A 22,041-nucleotide genomic window follows, 5' to 3' on the forward strand; every position below is an offset into this window, starting at 1 on the left:
TTTGATGTTTACTATGGTACTGAAATGATATGTATATAGTACTACAAGGTTTTTCAAAGAATATATTTGCAGTACAATGGTACAATGTTCAAAAACATGGTATACCGTGATATATATATTTTTTTTTTTTGTAAGTGTACTGCAATTAACCGGTATGTACTAAAAGTCTGATTCAAAATGAGGACAAATATTTGTTCTCTATTGTTCTAAACATGCTTAGTCTCTCAGCTGTTTCTCACAGATGCTCGCAATGAGGCACAGACAACAAGAAACTGGATCATTCATTTGCAGCCGAAGATCCATAACTTTTCTAGCTCTTTCGGTAACCAACAAAAAAATTCTAGACAAGGCGGTTAGTAAACGTAGTAAATTTCTATGAATATTTTAGCTATTAGTATAGTTCACATTTCAAACGTTCATGTTAAATCATGTAACACATGACAAACAGAAGCCTTCTGAAGAAGAGCTTAAAGCATGCCATGTAGTTTAATAGATAACAGCACTGCATTACTGGCCATAGAAACAGAGCTGCGCACAACGATGCTAACAATCAACAGATCTTTTTTTTTTTATCTTGAACAGGTCATTTTGAGTAGAAAATGAACTTCAGACTGCACAAAACAATAAGTTACCAATTAATTAAAAGGGTGTGAATAAAACGTGGGTGCTAATTATTCAAGCCTGTGCGTGCTGGGAAAATCAGATTAAAAAAATGTTTAAGTAAAATGTACTTAAGTTAGCTAATAAATATGACAAGGTTTTCTCCTTTAGGACTGATACATAATGACGCATTGTATAGAATAACAAACAATCATGAATAATATTTAGCCTACTTGTAAGCAAGAGCAATATGTTTTACATATTTTAATTGAGTACAAATGTATAATTTAATTAATATTTTAAAGTTCCCCTTAAACAAACTATTCAATGTAGAAATAACTTTATCTTTTCTGCTATATTTACTTAAACACATTTTTTTTCAGTGTATGACCCTGGTTCCAAGTGAACCATGTCATTGTCAACCATCTGAATGTTTTAAAAGAAACTCCTACATTTACATGATCTGCTGCTTTCATAATCTTGGTTTTCGAAACAACCTTTAAATCACAGATCTGTGAATCATTATCCTACTGGGACACGCGCTCGAATCCTGTGATGCAACCTCGATAACTCACTGCACGATTTGTTATTGTGATGACGAATCTGGACATGCCGCCCACGCCCACGAGAGCAGAGAAGGTGCGTAATTGCCCCCTCCGCCTCCGCGCGAGGTGCATTTTCATCAAAGATGCTGCCTCTCTTCATCATCTATGCATGAGGATGCCTCATTTGCATTACCTTGACATTATATTCATAAACTGCCCTTAAAATATATCAAATTTTAATCAGTAGCGAAGGTATATGGCAGAATGTGATGATTTCAGTCAGGGTTCCCGTTGTTTTCAGTGTGTAGCTATGTAGGCAACTCTTGATTCTGAGTTTAAAATGATTTGTTTACCATAAATTTGATCATGCTTTTAAAGAGTAGATAAGTCTAAAAAAAATCGTCTGTTGGCCTGTTTGGTCATCATTGACATCAGACACCTGTTCGCTCCTGCGCTTGGAATAAAGCCATTTTAGATATTTAAATCATTAAAGAATTAAAAGAGAAATTGTTTCAGCAATTGCAGCTAAATTGTAACTTATTCGACTTTTTTTTTTTTTTTTTTTTTTCATTTTAAAATGTAAGACATGTTGCCTTGCCTGTTCTTTCTTGATCTCTCCTTCGCTATTAGATTAGTAGCCTAATTGATTTATGGGGTTTGCGGTTAGGGAGCAAAAGCGCATCACGTACCTTTCATCCAGTCCACAACTTGACTGGGGCTCCATTTACTAACCGGTTCCATGACGAGAGCCATCCTGTAGTTTCCTCTTTACCACGGGTGCAAGGGGTTGAAGATTTGGTTTAAATCAGCAACCTGGGGAGCTCAGGTCGGTGGTCTCGCGTTAAGCGCCTAGATTTGGCCCCCGGTTACGAGATTTCATCCCATCCAGCATCGCGTCGCACCAAAGGACATCCACCAGCACATTCCCTAATACACACACACACACACACACACACACACACACACACACACACACCAGGAATTCGCGTCCCAATCCTTTACTCCAGCAAACTCAATCGTTTCTCATTTGTAACACCCATGTCTCTATTGGCAGTCCTCTTTACTAAACCCGGTCCCCGTTTCAGTTCAGATCCTGGCATACTGTGTACAGCCTTTCACCGGGTCCCCAATAGTCGCGTCTCACCTCCCACCAGCTGCAGTCTTTCCTGTCTCCCCTACATCTGATTCTCCTCTTCTGAGATCTGTGCCTTACAGAGGTGGACTTAGCGGGTATATCAGAGAGAAATGAGCGGTGTGCCCACGGGGACTAATGTGAACGTCGTTTCCAAAATCAGCGTTGACTCAATTGGGCGCGCGCCCCTCCTGTGGGTGGCGTAGCAATGTGAATTTGACTCCCCGCGCTTGGTTTATTTCCCACGAGGATAAGAGGCTTTCGCCCGTATTCATTTTAATGAGGGCAAGCTAGTTCGCCTGCTTCAGAAATGCTGTAAAATTGTCTGGAATATGTAATGATGTTTGCAGAGGAACTATATTTACATGAGACTTGAAACTGGTTTATAGGCTGGTTAACGACCTTTCTACACCACAATTCTGAAGGATTTTGATATAAACCGTAGGGCTGTGTGTGACATATAGCTTAAAGATTCATGCATAATTAACTAGATTAAAAGGTTTGTGGACAAACTTTAAGTTAGCTTGAAAAAGCCTGGTCTGAAAGTTTAGGATGGATGGATGGATGGATGTTTGGTCACTAGGGCATTGCTAGGTGGTTGCTATGGCATTTTCCAGATAGAAAAGAAAGAATGATGAGTGATAGATTAGACAGAGAGACAGATAGATAGATAGATAGATAGATAGATAGATAGATAGATAGATAGATAGATAGATAGATAGATAGATAGATAGATAGATCTCTAATAATATTTGCTTTTTCGATTTTGCTTGCAAGTGAAAATCAGTCCTCCTTTCCTGTTTAATTAATCAATCACACGATCATGCAGAACATCTCGTGATTTAAATCCATAAGGATCTCTTTAATAGCTATAACAGCAGTGATGACAGCCGACTCGTCAGGAAGATCTCGCGCTCTTCACTTTCAAATTACGTATATCACTTAAAGTGGGATTGCATCACACAAGGCCACATAGAAGAGCTGGACTTAGACATATCCTAAAGACCACACCCACAAGAACAAATGAATCAATCTGATTGGCTGATGAATCTGACAATCTGACTTTAAATGCCTATTTACTTACACTGTTGAGGGATTCTGTGGAAATTGAGCCTAATGTGCGCCGTGAAGATGGTCAGTTTTTAGAATTATAAACTGATTTCCCATTACTCAAGGCAATGCATGTAGAGCAGTGAGACGCAATCAAATGTGACCAAATATGATTGTGAAAGTTTTCACAAATCAGGATCTATCTAAAACAAGTACATTTGCATGAACCCAGACTGTGTTTGTGCTGGAAATATTAAAGTGAACAGTGGAAAGTGAAGGGCGCTTATTTGTCACCATCCCGACTCATGGACTTGACATGGTTGACAGCAAAACAAGCTGCTGTGAACAAACTCACAAATCAGACTGGTCAAGATGAGAGTGGTTTCAGTCTTCTAGGTGTTAAACTTTTGGAGCTATTTGCATTAGAAAATTAAGAGTTGTAAAATTAAACAACTGATTGCAGAGCAGAAGATGATGTCATCTGAATTCATAAATCATGAAGAATAGCATGCAACATTATTTATATGTCTACGACAGCGCATAGCGGATTTGTAGCCAATCAAAATCTGAATTTTAAACCGCAAACTATCATAGACCAGGGGTTTTCAGTCTTTTCAGCTAATAAGAGCTGAGAAATGCATGCTAACAGCCAGACAATTTAAATATACAATTAAGGTTATACATGCTAAATGCATAAATAAAATAAACAATATAACTTAAGCTTACTAAATCAGCATGCCAATCCGTGGTTCCATACCCCACACAGCTACAGAAGTTTCAAATCATCCAGTGACTGGTACTTACTTGTGATATGAGTGGCATGGAAAACATGGCTTCACTCTGTGGTTTGGCTGGTCATTGTTAGTTCAGACTGATCTCACAGTGAAATCGGTGGGTTGACTTTTTTCAGCTAAAATCTATCTGTGTTTACCAAAATACAAAACACTGCCCCCAGGAACTTTCAGGAACTTTCCGAAACAACATGTGATCATGTTGGTTTGTTTTTTTCAACTTGGAGGTCAACTATGGACCAAGCTTTTTTTTACTCTAGTCACTGTACCACATTGCTGACGTTACATCCTGTTGCTGTTGCTGTTGCTGATGGCATGCTGTATGAGTGTTTGTAGCTTGCTAGCCTGCTTAGCATTGCTTATTCTTATACATTCATCGTTTAATCCTTTGCCATTTTACCATGTTTCGTGTTTTTCGGCTTTTCATGACCTCAAGACTAGATTATTGTAATGCAATACTGAGAGGATGTCCAGCAAGATCAGTAAATAAACTTCATTGGTTCAAAACGCATCAGCCAGAGTGCTGACTAGAACTAAGAAATTATGATAATATTAGCCCAATTTTATTGTCGTTACATTGTCTACCTTTCATTTTTAAATTCTGTTAACTACAAAGAAAGCTTTGAATGGTCTAGCTCCACAGTACTTTAGTGACCTTCTGACAAGCTACATTCTGTCACATTTATTATGATTTAAAAATTCTGGCTTATTAATAATTCCAAGAATATCAAAATCCACAATAAGTGGTAGATCCTTTTCATACTTGGCACCTAAACAATGGAATAGTCTCCCTAACACTGTTCGGGATGCAGACACACTCATTCAGTTTAAATCTAGAATAAAGACTCATCTATTTAGCCAGGCATATACCTAATTTATTCTTCAAAAACTTACAATTAGGCTGCTTTAGTTAGGTCTGCCAGTACCAGACACATGCATCATGATCTATAACTCTGCATAAAACTGAATGGCATCTATGCTAATATTATTCTATTTATTTCCATGTCTCATATCCTGAGGATACCAGAGCCTGCCAGATCCAGCTCCATTCCTGCTTGGGATCGGACTCCACTGCTACGTGTCGCTGAGTGATGACGACAAACTACAGCCGGTGCTAGCCAGACATCACTTCAGTTTTTTTTACTTCAGAGGATGAACTGTTGCCAACTCCAACTATAAGACATCAGATTCTTAAAGGGGTCATGACATGAGAAACCAAATTTGCCTTGATCTTTTGGTATATAAGAGGTCTTTGTATCATTAAAACGTCCTGCAAGTTTAATATTTTAAGACGTCCTCCCCATTCTAAACGAATCATTTATTTAATCAAGCTCAAAATACAGCTCGTTCTGGATTCATGGTTAGAAGTGACGTGACGGTTAGAAGTGACGTAACAGCGTTTGCATATGACCGCCTCCAGCACAAGATAACTACGCTTTAAGCGCAAGACAACTACGCTCATTTCAGTATCGCCGTGCGCCTCACAAGTGTTCAGTCGATGGACAGCGAGCTCTGACAGAGACTACTTGTGCACAGGAAAATTACGATGCCACACAGATGTGCTGTTCCTGGCTGTGGTCAAACAAAACCTCTGAATAAGCTGCCGAAAGATCCAGACGTCAGGGAAAAATGGATGCAGTTTATTTTTTGCGGACGTCCCAGTCACGGCAGTGTTAACTTAAGCGTTTGTTCTGTACATTTTAAGGATGACTGTTTTGAGAACAAATCTCAATATGATGCTGGCTTTGCCAGAAAACTGTTGCTCAAAGATAAGTCCGTGCCGACTATTCTGGGAACAACGACGACGCTAAACTGTAAGTAATCTATTTTAAACTTTAAACTACTTTTTAAAGCGCAATTTCATTCATTATGAATAATCACAGTGTTTTTACTTAGTTTACTTGCATATTGTTCTGGCTGGGGCGTCAATAATTGATACATAGGCACTGACGTTAGCCAATCATAACAGTGGGCGTTAACACTGAAGTCTTAAATGGAAAACGCCCCCAAAACAGACTGTTTGAATCAGAGGATGAGAAACAGGGTGGGAAAAGGTCATAAATCACTAGATTTTAAAAGTTTTTCTTAAAAAAAAAAAATATATTAATACTATAATTGCACCTAAGGGAACATAATAATACAATAAAAAAACCATGTCATGACCCCTTTAATTTTCCACTGCCTGAACATTGGATTTTGGATGGACCCCACCGAACCTCACCGAAACGACCTGCATGTTGAACTGCGATGCACCTCATCGTTTATCTCTGCCTGCATCACCTTTGTCTATTAATGGACTACACTCTTGAAATGGAATACAAAGATTATAATTTATTACCATCAGCCAACTAACAAAGGGCAATGCATCTATGTGAACTTCTGCAGTTAATCCAGGATGGACTTGAAAGACATTAGTCATCAATCTTAAAGTTCATAACAAATCTTTACCTTTTATATTTAAAACACCTTAGACCTTAATGCTTACTTAATTTACAAATTTAAAACCATGACTTGCACTGCACACAAATAACTAATATTGGCATTATATTCTTGTTGTTTAGCCAGAGGGGAACTGGCTCCCTCATTTACAATCATATTTAATCAAACAACACAATTATCACTGTAAGACATTATAGATATTATAGTTTCATTTTTAGTTTTTTTGTTTCGTTAATGCATGATTTCCTGTAAAACTGCTTTGAAATTATGTATTGTGAAAAGCGCTATACAAATAAAAGTGACGTCTTTATTATTAGTTTTTGTATGTAAATATTTTCTAGACACCTTAAATCAATACACCACGTCTTGCTCAAAAGCACCATGTCTGGCTTTTCTGTCCCGCTCAGTCAGAATTGCCACTCTTTGGACCTCAGGTGTTGGGTTTGTCTTAATAGTTTCATTGGTTTTAATTTTTACATTTATTTTTAAATTCATGTTTAAATAAAACATTTATGCACTGTTCATCGTATTTCCATCATTTTGTCAAATATTTTTCTCTTCACTGAAGTGTATAAATCACTAGTAGTGTATCGTACATTGCTTTTGAAAGAATTTTGTAAAACAAAATTCTGTATTGGTCTTACCTGTCTTTTTAAATGAATCAGTTGAATCAATGATTCAATGGCTACGTTCACACCGCAGCTGAAGGTGGCCCAAATCAGATTTTTTTTTTTTCACTCACATGTGACACAGATCTGTTAATTTGGATAATCATGTGAACAGCAAAAGGCACTTTGAATCTGACGTCTTCAAATCCGATCTGTGCCACTTTCATATGTTCAAATAAATCGGATTTGGATGTGATTTTTTCCAGTGTGTCTTCGGTGTGAACAGCCAGGTCAGATTCAATGTGAGTTTTACATGAATCTACCTCAACATGCATGCTAGATTTCCAGTGTATACACCTGTTATACTAAATAAAACATAAAACAAAAAAGAGCAAGTCATCTGTCTATTCAATGCATGTTAAATATGCTTATGAAAACATAAATGCAGATTTATATAATGGCGCTTTTTGCTTGTGTCACTCGCTCAGAAAACATAGTTTCTATTTTTCTTAAACTCTATTAAAATACGAATGCAAGCCAGTCGTAGATAGGCTAATTACCCTTGAACTATGATGATTATTTTAAATTCCACCATATGAAGGCAAATGACAATCTAAAAATACAATGGTCTTTCTCCATCACTGGCTGTCTACGGACATATTATCAGATTATCAGTAAGGCATGTGTCCTATCTGCAAAAGTTTTATTGTAACTTCATTAATTATTTTTACTATAATGATGAACATGCCAGAGTTTGTTATATGCATGTTCAAGGAGTGCTCCACGCATTCGGGTCAGTTTAGGAGGGTCCGCTCTTCAGATTTGGGCCACGTTCAGCTGGTGTGAACGTAGCTCATAACACAACACAAATACACTGATTTGTCTTAACCTACTGGCGTAAAGTGCTGTATATAATTTACAGAAATGGCGACTTAACCCCTACAGGGAATCTTTTTGGTGACCGGATTTGGAGACCTAACCCCACTGGTTAAAAACTTCCAACATGGACCATCTCTGGCAAATATAAGCAAAAATAAACTTTATCCATTTTTCAATTAAAATAAATAAATGGTGTGGAATGGAGCATAAGATAATAAGGTATAGTTTAGTTTATTGATTTTGTCTGACAGTACCGGTTCCTAGAGTTGCAATCTAGCTGTAGAAGATGCTGAGAGTAATATTTGGGTATCATAGTATCAAATATGAAAAGAAAATCTTGTTCTTTGTTCTGGGACGAGTGCACTGACAAGCAGGGAAAGTACTATTTCCCATGGGGTGAAGGAACGACAGATAGAATGATTCTGTCAGCTCTGTTTCCTTATGCTGTTTTTTGCTCTGCAAACAGGGTGGTAAACAAACACCTCCAGATGGAGGGAGGGGGGCTCAGCTTCAGAGTGCAATGCTGCTTTTGAGTGGGAGGAACTAGGTTTTTTATTTATCATTTCCTGCTGGCCTAGATGTTGGGGATATGTTAAATTTATCCCCCCATCCATGCTGCTCCAGCTCTTCTAGAATGGAGAAAAAGAGAGTATGCTGGTTTGGAAAATAAAGAGGGTTAGCAGTGCTTTCTGACAGCTGCCACATGGCTCCTTATCCACATTAAACAGAGCTGGGCTCAATTTGTTTGTGCCACTGAGATACCCATGTTTCCAAAGAACGTGTGCTTTCCTCTGTTGAGCCGAGAGGTTTGAGGGAACACACACAGTGCTCCTTTTAGTCATTGCAGAAGAGTTACCTTTATGAAGCCCCACACTTGTGAGCATGGATCAGAATTAGAGTTCCATCTTGGAAGGGTTGTGGCGTAGTGGGCTAAAGCACATAACTGTTAATCAGTTAGTCAGAAGGACGCTGGTTTGATCCCACTGCCACCACCATTGTGTCCTTGAGCAAGGCACTTAACTCCAGGTTGCTCCGGGGGATTGTCCCTGTAATAAGTGCACTGTAAGTTGCTTTGGATAAAAGCATCTGCCAAATGCATAAATGTAAATTATTTACTCCCCCTCAAATTGTTCCATGAGCATATGCTGTTAATTTTTTTGTGGAACTTAAAATCTTTGAAGAATCGTCATGCTTGTCCCATATGGCAGCTTATAGGTGGCTGTCCTATAAGGGCTGTCCAGTTTGAAAAGGACAAAAAAGTCAGTAATTATGTTCATTTTTGTCTATTCCTCATACTTAGCTGTCGTATGGCTTCAAAGGCATAAGTGATATTAACTACTTTTATTAAACCTTTATGGTACTTTTACAGTATGTGTGTATGTTTTATTTTTATTTTTGGAGCTTGACAGTCCTTGGTCACTGAACTTTTACATCACAAGAGCTTCATATTCAGACGATTCTTGAAAAACGAACATCATATGTGTATGATGCGGGTGAAAAAGTCAGAATATTCATTTTTGAGTGATCTATTCCTTTGGAAAGAGAAAAAAGATGATGGATTACTAGATCTTTCTTTGTTTTTTGCAAGCCATCTATTCAATGGAAATAAAAAGCTTAATTAAAATCAGTGCATTGTCCTACTAGTGCAGAAATGGCACATACAGTAGTCTCACGTCAGTGTTAGTCAGCCACAGATTGATAAATTGCTTTGTTTTACTGTTACAATGGCTGTTTGATGAGTCTCATATAGTTACAGCTTTTGGTCCCGCTGGTATGAGACCTCTCTCACTATAATGGTATAACTGCTCTGCTGATGGATGGCCATTTCCACAAAGCTAAACAAACACTCTGAGATAGAGTGATTGCAGGCCATTAAGCCATTCTATCAAGACCAATGGAGAAGTGTCTAGAGGAGGGTGGGGGATCGTCACTGTGTTTGAAACATAGATCCATCCCTCAGCTCCCCCACCCCACCGTCAACAACTCAGGATTAATCTCCCGTTCAGAATTCAGATGCAATCTCAGGGCCAATTTGTGTGGACCACTTTAACAAGGTTCTTAAGAGCCAATCGATCAGAGTTACAACCAACCTCCAGATCATTTGCCCAACATGACAGTGGACTGAGTTATTTTTCACTTAATTACCCACGGCATGTGGACTATTAATTATGAATTCTACTATGTCAGTGAGGGTCGAGCTGTAGGGAAAGGTCTTGGACTCTAATGGAAGGAAAATTCTCTTTTCATCTAAATGGGACAAAGACTCACTCACTAGAGAGGCCCATTTGGCCACCTATCTGAGGAGCCCCCCTCTTGCTGCAATTGGAGATGTTATGTTCAAATAACGAGAAATGACACAAATATGAAAAATGATGTTGCAATACAAAATATGCCTTTTACTTGTATGTATGCGTTTTTTCACCACCAAGAAAATGTTATGTACTTTCATAATGGGATGTGATTTAGACCCAAAGGTTGACTGAACCAGCTGCAGCTCATTTTATCCTGCATAATCAAATCTCTATATTTTCACACACTTCTCTCCATCTCTCTCCCTGTGGTGCTGTATAATATCTCATCCACTTCAATTACACAACAGTGTGCACAGTTGTATAAATTAGGCAGGGTTAAGGTTGATACACTGACAGATATTGAGTGCAATACTACACCCTAGTGGTGAATTTTACGACACAGTATTTATGATTTATTAATACAATAATGGCAACAGACATTTTCAGGCAGGTTTGTGAGCAGTGCCATTTATAACTCAATGTATTATTTAAAGAACTGTAGTCAGTTACACTTTCCTTGCATGTCCAGAATGCCCAGGATGGATACAATTCTGTCTGTTTTGCACACATCCCTGTGTGATTATTCTATGAAAACAAAACGTCAAATATGGCTGTATAAAATCAGATTATTTATCCAGTAAAACAACAATTACACCCAGTGGGAACAGACAGGGCCGTTTCTGAGCATATGAGGGACCTAAGTGAAATCCTACTTGAAACAGGACACAACTGCAAAACGTTAAATAACTAATTGTTGCAATTTAATGCATGACATAGAACAAACATCATATAGCATGGTGGCGGGCTTACATGGATATAAGATATACTGTCTCACTGGTATCTCTACATTTCTCCTATTTTTTTTTTTGGCTCCCGACTTGTAGGTGCGCTTCATAATGACGAAAAGATCCCCAAGATCCTTTGCCATCTCTCCTTAACGATTCCATTGTTATTTCAGATGTGTTTGTTTGATGTTATTCAGGATTTTGGTTGTTTGATGTTTACAAAGAATGTGCCTAATCTTCATACAGCATATGGTTCCTGTGAGAGGTCTGGGAGGGGCATGCCCCTGATAGAATACAGTATTTTACTAAGTTCTTAAATATCACTTTTGATTTGACTTTGCTGAAAGGGAATAGACCGTTTTACCAGTTACACTGAGACCTGAAACATGTATGATCAGAAAACCTTTTACATTACAGAACAGGATAAGTCATAACATAGTTTTTGGTGACTCTAAAGTGACCTGAGGTGAGAGAGGGAGCAGAAGTGAGTGAGATTTGCATTTTATGGTCCTTACTCAGTAGGGTGCATTGTCTCAGGTGGAGATGCTCTTCTGTGTGAGAGTTTTTTTTTAAACTTTTACCAGAAATTGCACCTTTTGGGCATAGACATCCTGTTGCCAGGCTTACAATACCTAATGCATCAATTAATGTTCATGAATACAATCTTATAGTAGATTGTATATCTGTGTAATATTGGAATACTTGACAATTAAGGAAACAGCCGTAGAGGTCTCAGGCAGCCGCTGTGAAATCATATCCTGGTGCTTGTTGCTCTCCATTGGGATGTTTTTATAAGTGCTTCTCCTGGCAGGCGTATGAACAATCTCCTACTCCCCATTTTCTGCAGAAGAGAGAGAGAGAGAGAGAGAGAGAGAGAGAGAGAGAGAGAGAGGCAGCAAAAAACAATCTTAGGAATGGAATGATAGCTTACCACTTAATAAATATTGCACCATGTACACTTCATACTGCCTACTATTTTGTAAGAATAGTACGTTAAACAGTAGGCATTATTCAACAATAAACATTTGAAGCAAAACACAGTAGCTTAACGTTGTCAAAACTGAGTTATGACCGAGATCAGGTCTGTTAGACTGTCATCGATAAGGTGACAGATTAGTTTGGCTCAGCTATGCTCAGATTCACAGGAACAAGAGTCTGAAATTTGTAGTAATGACAAAAACCAAAGTAAAACCAAGTTACTTTGGAATCCATTTTCTCAGGTTCAGTGCTGGCCAGTTAGTGCATTATGGATTTGTAGGGAATAGTTGTATGCCACATTGTTGTCACATGACAACATCACAGAGCATGTGATGGTTTTAATTTTGGAAATTATAATACAAATGTATTTTTGCAATTGTAATTAATAAATTGAAGGTTACATCGAGCACATTGCATTATGGGATACAGTATTTCATGCAGTGGTCTCATTTGTGACAGATCCAGGTATTCTATGCATACATACAATTAACAAAGTATATACTGCAGAAACAGAAAGAGTATATAAATATGTTTTTCCAAACATGGCCCTAATGTGCGAGTTCTCACCTGAAAATCATTCAGGATCAATAATGATCCATTCAACCTTGTAGGCCTTGCCATCCTCACTCACCTCATTCAGATGTAAGCTAATATCCTTGGCATTGTAATTTAATGAGCTGATTGAGCCAGAGTTATTGTTGTGAGAAATGCAATAAAATACCACTAAATAATTCTGTAACTGAGTTAATGACAATGTAAAGATTACAAATAAAACAACATACCTGAACTTCAGGAGCAGTTATGCCAATCAAATGGAAAGTAACTGAAGTGTATAGAACAGGAGCTCTGAAATATTGCTTTAGGTAACCAGTACACTCCTCCATCAGGGCAGATCAACACATTGCAGTAATAGGCCACCTTAAACTGGGCATCGTTGATTTAAAGAAGGACCACAAATAATTCATGTTAATTATTTATGATAATAAGAGAAATATCATGTAATGAAACATGGTCCTTATGCCCTCATACTTGTTAGCATACTTGTTTTCAAGAACAATCTCTGGCAACCACACCATCAAGGGGGGCAGGCGTAGGACAGGAATGTTATCAAACTCTGTTTGGTTCCATGCAAGTCTGTAATTTGTTCAGCCTTTAACAAACCCGAAGGTTCCATCCACGCAATTGTGAGTAATGTTTCTTCAACTTCTTTCTGTCCAGGAAAAAACATGTTGGTGAGACAGGCTGGCACAATATTTAATCACAATTTTTGGTGTCTCTTAAGCAGAACATACAGTAGATCTAGTTATCTTGTAGATGTACAACCCTTACAAAAAAGTAGGGTACAATGGGACTAAAGGCCCCCTGGTATAAAAGGCACATTTGATTTGATTTTCTCCTCAAAAACTACCACAGGAATTTCCTAAACAACGGTTTGTCACTATGCAATTATCCTGATCCATGAGATCATTGAGTGCAATGTCTAAAGGTTGATTTTGTGCAATTTGATCTAAAATTGATTATTACTGCACGTGCGGCTTCAGGCCTAGTTCAATACAAGTTAAGCTCAATTGACAACATTTGTAGCATAATATTGATTACAAGAACATTTTATTTTGACTCATCTGGGCTTGGCGGTTTATATATGCCACAGCTGTCATGTTGTCTAGAAATACAGCCGATAGCGCTAGGAAGTTGATGTGCCACGCCCTCCTCGCACTTGTCCAGGTGCCAAAAGTTGGGCATCCGTCGCACAACCTGTGCTGAAAGCATCCGTAGTCACCACTTTCCACCTGACAACTTGCCGCAGCGCGACACCTCGCTGGTAAAATGCAGGAGCTGTCCACAGTGCTAAAGCAGCTGTACAGCAGCGGGATATAGTTATGCCCATGCTCCCAAGCATGTTGTGGCACACGGCACTTTAGTCAACCAGTAACAGCCAATCGTCAAGATGCGTACGCCGCATGAATGTACGAGGAGCCAGAGACAGTCAGAAGGGCAGGACTTTTAATTGATATGCTGTTCCCTCGAACATGAATCTCAAAAACATCCTGTGATGTCTTACAATTTGGATTGGAAATTACGCATCCTTCAGATCTATCGACGCAAACCAATCATGTGGGTATAAATGCGATAAGAACTATTTCTGAGTAAACATTTTGAATGGGTGCTTTATAAGTACGCAATTTAAATTTCTCAGATCCAGGATTGGCCTTTTTTGGAACAAGAAAATAACGACTGTAAAACCCTTTTTGTGCTTGACAATTTGGCACAAACTCTATCACGTTTTTCACGATGAGATTGTGCATTTCGGCTAATAATACTGGCGCGTCTTCAGGTGAAACCGCGTAAGACAGAACGCCGTTGAAAATATGGTGGCCGGTGTGCAAATTGGATCGTGTAACCATGTTTGATCGTTTTTTGCACCCATTCTGAAATACCAGTGTGACGAGGAGGAGGGCGGGGCTGGGCCATGACTATGCATTTCCGGCCCCCAATCAGGCTAATCAGCCGAGGAGAGGGATAAATGCAGCCGGATGTGGCAGTTCGGGAGAGAGAGAGACACACGCAGCTGACGTGTGTGTTTATGTTTGTGTCTGTTTGTTTAAGTTCCCGCCTCCTTTCCCATTTTGACCCCTGTTACAACCCGTTAGGGCTCACCACCTATCCACTTAGTGGGACAGAGGGCAATTTGATTTGCTTACCATATGATATGATGCGACGCTCACTTTAGGAGAGTGGTTGCGCATAATGTATGTGCTTTGAAGAGGAAAAGGGCTCTTTTTTGAGAATGTATGAGCATCTTGTGCATTTGCAATGAGTGCTGTATTTTTTATTGCATTTTGTATATAATTTTTTATTGCAGAGGACACAGAAATGTACAAAACATTGTGAACAACAATACTCCTCTCCCGACGAACATCAGTGGGGAGATGGGGAACAGTGTTCTGTATCTCTAATCGAGCCTTCCTCAGAGCACCGGAGGGAACCACAGGCTCCATTTTCCGCTTCAAAGCATTGCGCCCATCAGGAGCGCTTTCGCTGTGCAGGGGTGTTCCTCTCATTGGCGCGAGGCAAGCGCTGATATGGCTGCTTCCGTCTGGGCCACGGCTTGCGTGGCCTCACCGTTTGCTCGGTGGCAGCAGGTGTTGTCGCTTGAAACAGAACAAGGGCAAGCAGTCTGTGCTATGCTCTGTTTGGGCCACTTAAAGTGTCATAGCTTGTGACTGCTGCTGAGTCGTGGTGTAACGCTAAGCAAACTTACTTTCCGTGCTGCCAAAAAGGCTGACTGGAGATACTGGAGCATTCAACAGAAATGTTTTCTCTCTGTTACTCATCTCCATGAGGGTCAGGCATATGGACTTGCCTATGGCCTGCACCGTGACTTTTGTGGCATGCAGCACTAAGTCTGTAGCAGCCTGTAGATATGCTTAGAATACTTGGAGCACTGCCATTGCATGGAGTGTTTATCAAGCGTGTCCTGCTGCAGAGTAGACTTTTCCCGCCACTCCCGTCTACATGGCTTAGAAGGATGTATGGGGCATGATTTCCACGTCCTGTTACTCGTCGGACAGAGATGTGCCACTACAGTCTCCTCCACAGGGGGTAGTTGGGCATAGCCATTCTTTTCCCCGTGGTCCACACTCGTGAGAACGGCATCATTGTACATGCACGCTGAGAGGGGCGTGTGCCAGGACTTAGATAGTTTGCTATGATCTTCGTTGAAAAACGGGGCAGATCTGCAGAACGCAGCCGCTTGATGGCGTCCAGACTGCAAGAACCACTTATCAAGGCGAGACTGCCCAGATTCCTCATGGGAGACCACTCAAGGTTGAGTTCTTCGACTGCCCTTTTAAAGATGTGAAGCATCTCCCTGTCAGTGGCGTGTACACGGTCTTGACCCTCGCTGGGGGGAGGGGCGGTTGCATCATCCACTGACCACTTGCCTGATGCAGTGAAAGACATGACATCATCATTATCCTCCTTATCATCCCCAACGTCAGATCCACCAAATGAGACAAGGCCGCATGCTCCTTCAGAGGGCCGGAGTTTGTCTTGCACATAGCGTATTGGGAAACATGCGCTTCGTGGAGATTGAGGGGCTCACGGGGCATGTGCCAGCATGAGATCCACCTCAAATTCATCCTGCTCAACCTCGTGTCCTTGCCGTGCCTCTTCGTGTGAATCCTCTGGTATCACAGAAGAGGCGGGTGGGAGGGCGCGAGAGGTTGGAGCGTTCCTCAGTACGAGGGCAATTTGTGAGTGAAGCTACTTGAGACTCATGTCCTCACAGTGAAGACAGTCTGTCTCCATGAGAGCTGACTCTGCATGGGCTCAGCTCTCATGCTGGTTTGACGGCGGGATGTCTCTCGCAAAATGAACACTTACGGAACAACATCTTGAAAAAGACGCAAACATGTAAGTGGCTCTTTTTATTTATATTTATATCACACAAATAACAACTGCCATTAAAGGATACTCTACATCTGTCCACACGCTGTGGAGAATAAGGATGTTTTGGCCTGTTCAACAGCGAAGTGTCAAGTGGCGAGGCAGAGAGTTGTTCACCGGAGAACTGCAGGGGAGTGAAGAGTCTTCTCGCTGCTATGAAGATTCAGCACGCTGACTCATTAATTTTTATGGCAAATGTAGAGGGCTTCTGGACAAGAGATGATCGCTGTCTTGAAGGAAGAATTTCTGAGGAAATGGTGTCTGTGCACTTGTTTTTATAGCAGACAGATTCACGCAAAAACAGGCGGGGCTCAAACACCATAGCCAATATTAGAATAATGCCGTTATTGTAGAGAGGTTTCAGCTAGGTTGTGTAAAAGGCAGTGTACTTGCGTCGTAAGGGAACTCCAATTTCTACCTACTGTAAAGAGATAGCAACTGTAGGGGAACTGTCACTAAGTGAACGGAATGTAATAACAAACATTTGTCATCTTCCCCACACATTAATTTATTTAATCTTCCCAACACATCTGTCTTATTGTCTCATTTTATCTCAACCATGAAGTCCACCAAAACCTCTTCTTATAAGCTGCAAGATGCCATCGGAATTCTACTTTTATCCACACTGCCAGTTTAAAAATAGATCAGCAACATTCCAGAGGTCCTACAGTAAGTCACCTTGTAATGAACTTCAGGTCAGGAGGCGAGGAGGACATGGAACTGGTTACTGGGTCCATTATATCCCACACTCCCTAAGCTCACTGCAGTTGGAAACAATTGGTGTTAATCATAATCTAGCAAGGTGTATGCACCCATACCACTTTCTCTCTCTCCGGACGGATGCTCGACCACGCCCCCGCTGCCACACACCTCTTACTGAAACAGTCATGTTTTTCATGACCATAAGCCTTGAAGGAAAAAGCCAGATTTGTTGGAAGCCATCAGACTGTGTTTGTTTGGCTGGCATGACTTGGATTGTAAATGAGACTTGGATAGTGATGTTTCAACACAGCTTATGTGCAGGCCTGGGGGGTATTCCAGAAAGCAAGGTTAACCTAACGAGACATAAACCCTGAACTCTAGGTTGATTAACCCAAACATTGCCTACTCGCGTTAGTTAGTTTAATCAATCTCCTATTAGTAACCCCGAGATAATGCGGTGAGCACAAAAAGGAACTGTCAATGGAGCATCGATTTCAGGAGTCACCATGGAAACAGATTCTAAAAAGAAATGCATGCCATATTTCAGTGGCGCAAAGTATTCCAGTCAGTATTTTCAATTCCTACAGTTGCTGCTGTCATTGTCTTAATAAACCCTCTGTCAATTGTTGGAACTCCCACAGTTGTCATAATTTTCCATACATTTAATGTAATGTTTTTCAGTAGGCCACACATAGATATTTATTATAAAGTGAAGATCTGCTTTAGGTGGACAGTGATAGGAGTTAAATGTCCATTATGTTCTTTTTTCTTAATGGTTTGGCATTAAAACTTGCTTTTTGTCTTGTCCCTAAAAGGCTGTGGCTGAGATTTCTCATGCAGAGGAGGGTTCATTTGCTTCCAGCAACTATGCTGAATGAACTGATGTTGTTTTAATTGATGATCATGTGTCTCATTATACATTATTGTTTTTCATGATCTCAGCATTAAGGAAAACTAGCTAATCTCTTCTTTGTTAATAGGAAGCAGTAAAAGAAAATGTAATTTAGTGAAGGACCATGTACAGCTGATGGAGTAGAGGAGGCTGAGCATCAGAAATAAATATTTTCATTGAATCACTTGACCACCAATAAAAGGAGGGCACTGTGGGTGACTCTAAATGACAGCATGTCTCATTTATATTTTCAGATAATAAAGAGAGTACAACTAACAAGTCTGGAAATGTGTGCATTTATATGTACAGTACATGAATTAAAGTGATAAGAAATAAAATCTTTAACATCTATACTATATCTGTGGTTCATTATATTATCACATTATCTAGTAAGTGAAAATGAATAACTAGTGATTAATTGCTTAAACTTTTGGCAGACATTACCTGCATATTGATACTATGGAATGTCATTTTATGAATAACATTAATATTCATTGACTGAAAGAACTTTAAATAGATTGTGAGTGCTATGATCATTTTACTCTACGAAATTATAGAATAAAAATTATTTATTCTATTTATTATTATAAATGCATAAAGACCTTTCTTTACATTGAAGAATGTGGAGGCCTTTCCAATGTGTTCTATGTTCAAATATTACAGTATTAAAAACTTCCCATTCAAAGTTAAAGCACAATGTACACAATTTGCTCACTTTTGAATGTTAATCTGTGGTGTGAGATTGGAAATTCCAGAGTAAAGAAGATTTGTGAGGTAAAGATTGCAGTTTACCATAATATAGCTTTAAAAGTATACTGTTGTGCATAATCTGAACTTCCCACTGTGTCGCAATTAAAAAGGCACTCATGCACTGACAACCTCTGAAACGTACTGGCATCTACCTACAATAAACTAACTCTGGAAGATAACCTGCTTCGGAGCAGAATGAGTTGCTATAGCTACTAACATACCCTGAAGTTAACTCAGTTTTTGGAACTGAAAGATGAGGTTATCCGCTTACTCTAAGTAAACTTACCCGGGTAAGTAGCTTAACCTGTTTTCTTCTGAAACACTTCCACTTTGTTTTTCATGCCCTTGAAGGGACCAGCAGGGGGAGCCAGAAGATAAATCAGGGTTTCTGAAAAACTTTCAATTGGTGAAAACAGAATATGCAGTTTTTTAAAATGTATTTTAAAAATAACATATTTAATAGTGCAATTAGAATAGTTCACCCCAAAAAAATAATTCTCTCATTACTTACTCACCCTCATGCCATCCCAGATAAGTGTGACTTTCTTTCTTTTATTGAACAACAAAGATTTTTAGAGTAACGTTTCAGCTCAGTAGGTCCTAGGTGAATGGGTACCAGATTTTTTAAGCTCCAAAAGCACATAAAGGTAGCATAAAAATTATCCATCTGACTCCAGAGTTTATAGTATAAAAAATGTTTTTGTTTCTCAGCCACACCTATCTTTTTGCTCCTGATGATATAGATTTAACCTCTTGAGTTTTATGGATTAATTTTCTGTTGCCTTTATGTGCTATTTTTAGCTTCAAAATGTGGGTACCCATTTTGGACCCATACAGAGCAGTTATGGTATGAGGGTAACAGAGTTTATTGTTTATAAAAATGTTAACAGATTGGTAAAATGAATTGGTAGGCCTCAACAAATGTGATGCACATGGTTCTGAAACAACAGAATCAGTTTTCTTACACTTTGCAAGAGATACATCTATTTATTCGAAGTTTGATCATCTTTTTTTTTTCTGAAATATTGCATATCAACGAGAAAGAGCTACAATGTAATCTTTTGTTTTGGTTTTGCTTTATTTATTTATTTTTGTTTTTATTTTTTTGCCCTGCACCCTCCCTTTCAAACCCGGATGGATGACTTCACTTTTCTGTCTGGGTTTCCTTTATGCTCTCGGGATCTCCCTGCATTTCTCACAAGAGCTCGCTTCAGGCACGCCAGGCGGACACACCACTCCATCCTTTACCTCCCACGGTCGGGTTGGACAGGAGAGCAGCGCAACTGGACCTGTCGACAGTGTCATTCCAGGGTCTTAGCTGAACTTTACTACTAGAAATCGGGATATTAATTGCTCTGCAAAGTCTGTATCTGTTACCATCTCCAAACAATTATAATTTATTATTTTAACTCTTGAGTTGGAATCGCCATGTCTGAAGTGCTGCCATACAATGAGGGGAAGATGAACGGCTACGGGGCGGACAGTGAAGTCAGTCAGATATCCTTCAGCTGTCGACTGCAAGACACGAACTCGTTCTTCGGAACCTCGCAGTCCAAGCGACCGCCGAAACTCGGGCAGATCGGCAGAGCAAAACACGGTAGGTTTCTACAACCTGACAATAATACATATGTAATACAATGTACTTGTACAGTTTGAACGCTCTAACTGTTTCTTCTCTTCACAGTGGTCATTGAAGATGACCGAATAGATGAAGTTCTCAAAGGGATGACAGACAAGTCATCTCCAGGCGTGTAAACTTGAACGATTACACCAAGTCAACCTTTTCTTTTAATCACCGGTTTGAACCACTTGTAGACTGTGCATGTGAACAGTGAACAAGAGGTGAAGATGACGGTAGTACGAGTAAACAGGACAGGAGGAAGAGGAGCGAATGAGTGTAACTCTGATCTGTGGGTTGTAATGGCGAGATTTGAAGATGCAGGCAATTCTCCAAGTGAAACCCATCCCAAACCGCCGCTTTATAACTAAAGTTAACCCAAGATTCCTGGTCATTTAGCTCCTTGTTTTGTAGAAGCCGTGTGTCTGGCTCTGACTTTTCACCACGACAAACAGAAGCCCCGTTTCATCGGCATCTCACCCAGATATAAAGGGGAGCTGTCCAATTCAGCACCTGAAGTACCACTTGACTGCTTCTAGCGTCTAGTTTGCCATCTTTCCAGAGAAATAAGCTATATTTATATCTTGAATAGAAATAGGCTGATGTATGTAAACGAGCACATCTAAATCCATTCCATTTACAACCATTGGCTGATCAAATGAAGTTGTATTGCCCTACGCTAAACGCCAGCGAGAAGAAACACATGGACTGATGGTAGCAAAGGTTTGGCGTCGGGTATAGATTCATAGGATTCTCTTTGCATGAACTTTTCTCTTGTGCCATTGCGGGTGTTTCCACCTCTCTTAAAACCCAGGCACGCTTCTTTTTACCAAGATCAATATTTGTATTTTTTATAGGCCATCTCGATATTTGTTACTCAGTGTCCGATTTTTAATAGTCCATCAACAAAGACAGTCTATGTGTCGAAACAGGAATAAAACAATATCAGAAAAGGACAAACTGAATGTTATTTTGGAGAGAGGGTGCGCACAGCAACATTAACATGTTTTTCATTGCAATAAATGATCACGCCTTCGTTGACAATGAAAAGGTTAGACATTTTCAACTGCACTTTTTGAGCATCTCAGTTGTTAATTAATTTATTTGTCTTTGTATTATTTTACAAATGTTCAGTGTGTGGTTTATTGTGCATGACACCTTAATATTTTCATGCTTATGAACAATTTATGAAGCAAAAAAATGTACATAAATGTCTTAAAATTCTACGAATTATGTGAATAAATAAATGAATTCAGACGATCCATCATCCATTGTGAGGTTTATTTTCTCTTTTTATTTTATTCAAACATGCACATTTAAGCACTGAGAAATGAAGAGAGAAAACGAGCAACACTTGCTCAAAAATTATTGGGAAACACAAAGAAAATTGAGTGAACAGCATCAGCAACCTTTTAGTGTACACAGTATCGGATGAATGGGAAGCTGAAGGTCTTAATACAGGAATGAGACACAGACAAACTACCAGGGATGAGATGTTTTTAACATGAAGTGTTGCCCCTTCAGCCAAGCTG

General features: G+C 39.5%; 2 protein-coding genes across 8 annotated transcripts in view; one reads left to right on the plus strand and one right to left on the minus strand.

Annotated features, from left to right (window-relative positions):
• The window catches only part of LOC127634705 (connector enhancer of kinase suppressor of ras 2-like), a 95,756-nt gene extending 93,344 nt beyond the window's left edge, over window positions 1–2,412 (minus strand). For all 7 annotated transcript variants that reach the window (XM_052114355.1, XM_052114356.1, XM_052114354.1 and 4 more), the window contains exon 1: window positions 1,835–2,412. In XM_052114355.1, coding sequence (XP_051970315.1) covers window positions 1,835–1,898 — 64 coding nt within the window. In that variant the 5' untranslated portion in view covers window positions 1,899–2,412. The remainder of the gene's footprint in view (window positions 1–1,834) is intronic.
• Window positions 2,413–20,105: 17,693 nt separating this feature from the next.
• On the plus strand, window positions 20,106–21,761 carry LOC127635297 (calcium/calmodulin-dependent protein kinase II inhibitor 2-like). Its single transcript, XM_052115213.1, has 2 exons — window positions 20,106–20,488; window positions 20,576–21,761. Exons 1-2 carry the CDS (start codon window positions 20,320–20,322, stop codon window positions 20,644–20,646), a joined length of 240 nt encoding a protein of 79 aa, XP_051971173.1. The 5' UTR covers window positions 20,106–20,319; the 3' UTR covers window positions 20,647–21,761.
• The last annotated feature ends 280 nt before the right edge of the window (window positions 21,762–22,041 follow it).

The sequence above is a fragment of the Xyrauchen texanus genome, chromosome 42, assembly GCF_025860055.1.
Source record: "Xyrauchen texanus isolate HMW12.3.18 chromosome 42, RBS_HiC_50CHRs, whole genome shotgun sequence".
Lineage (NCBI taxonomy): Eukaryota > Metazoa > Chordata > Actinopteri > Cypriniformes > Catostomidae > Xyrauchen > Xyrauchen texanus.

Coding starts and splice junctions, on each gene's coding strand:
- LOC127635297 (XM_052115213.1), top strand. CDS start 20,320: ATGTCTGAAGTGCTGCCATACAATGAGGGGAAGATGAACGGCTACGGG. Junction 20,489..20,575: donor GATCGGCAGAGCAAAACACG/GTAGGTTTCTAC, acceptor TTCTCTTCACAG/TGGTCATTGAAGATGACCGA.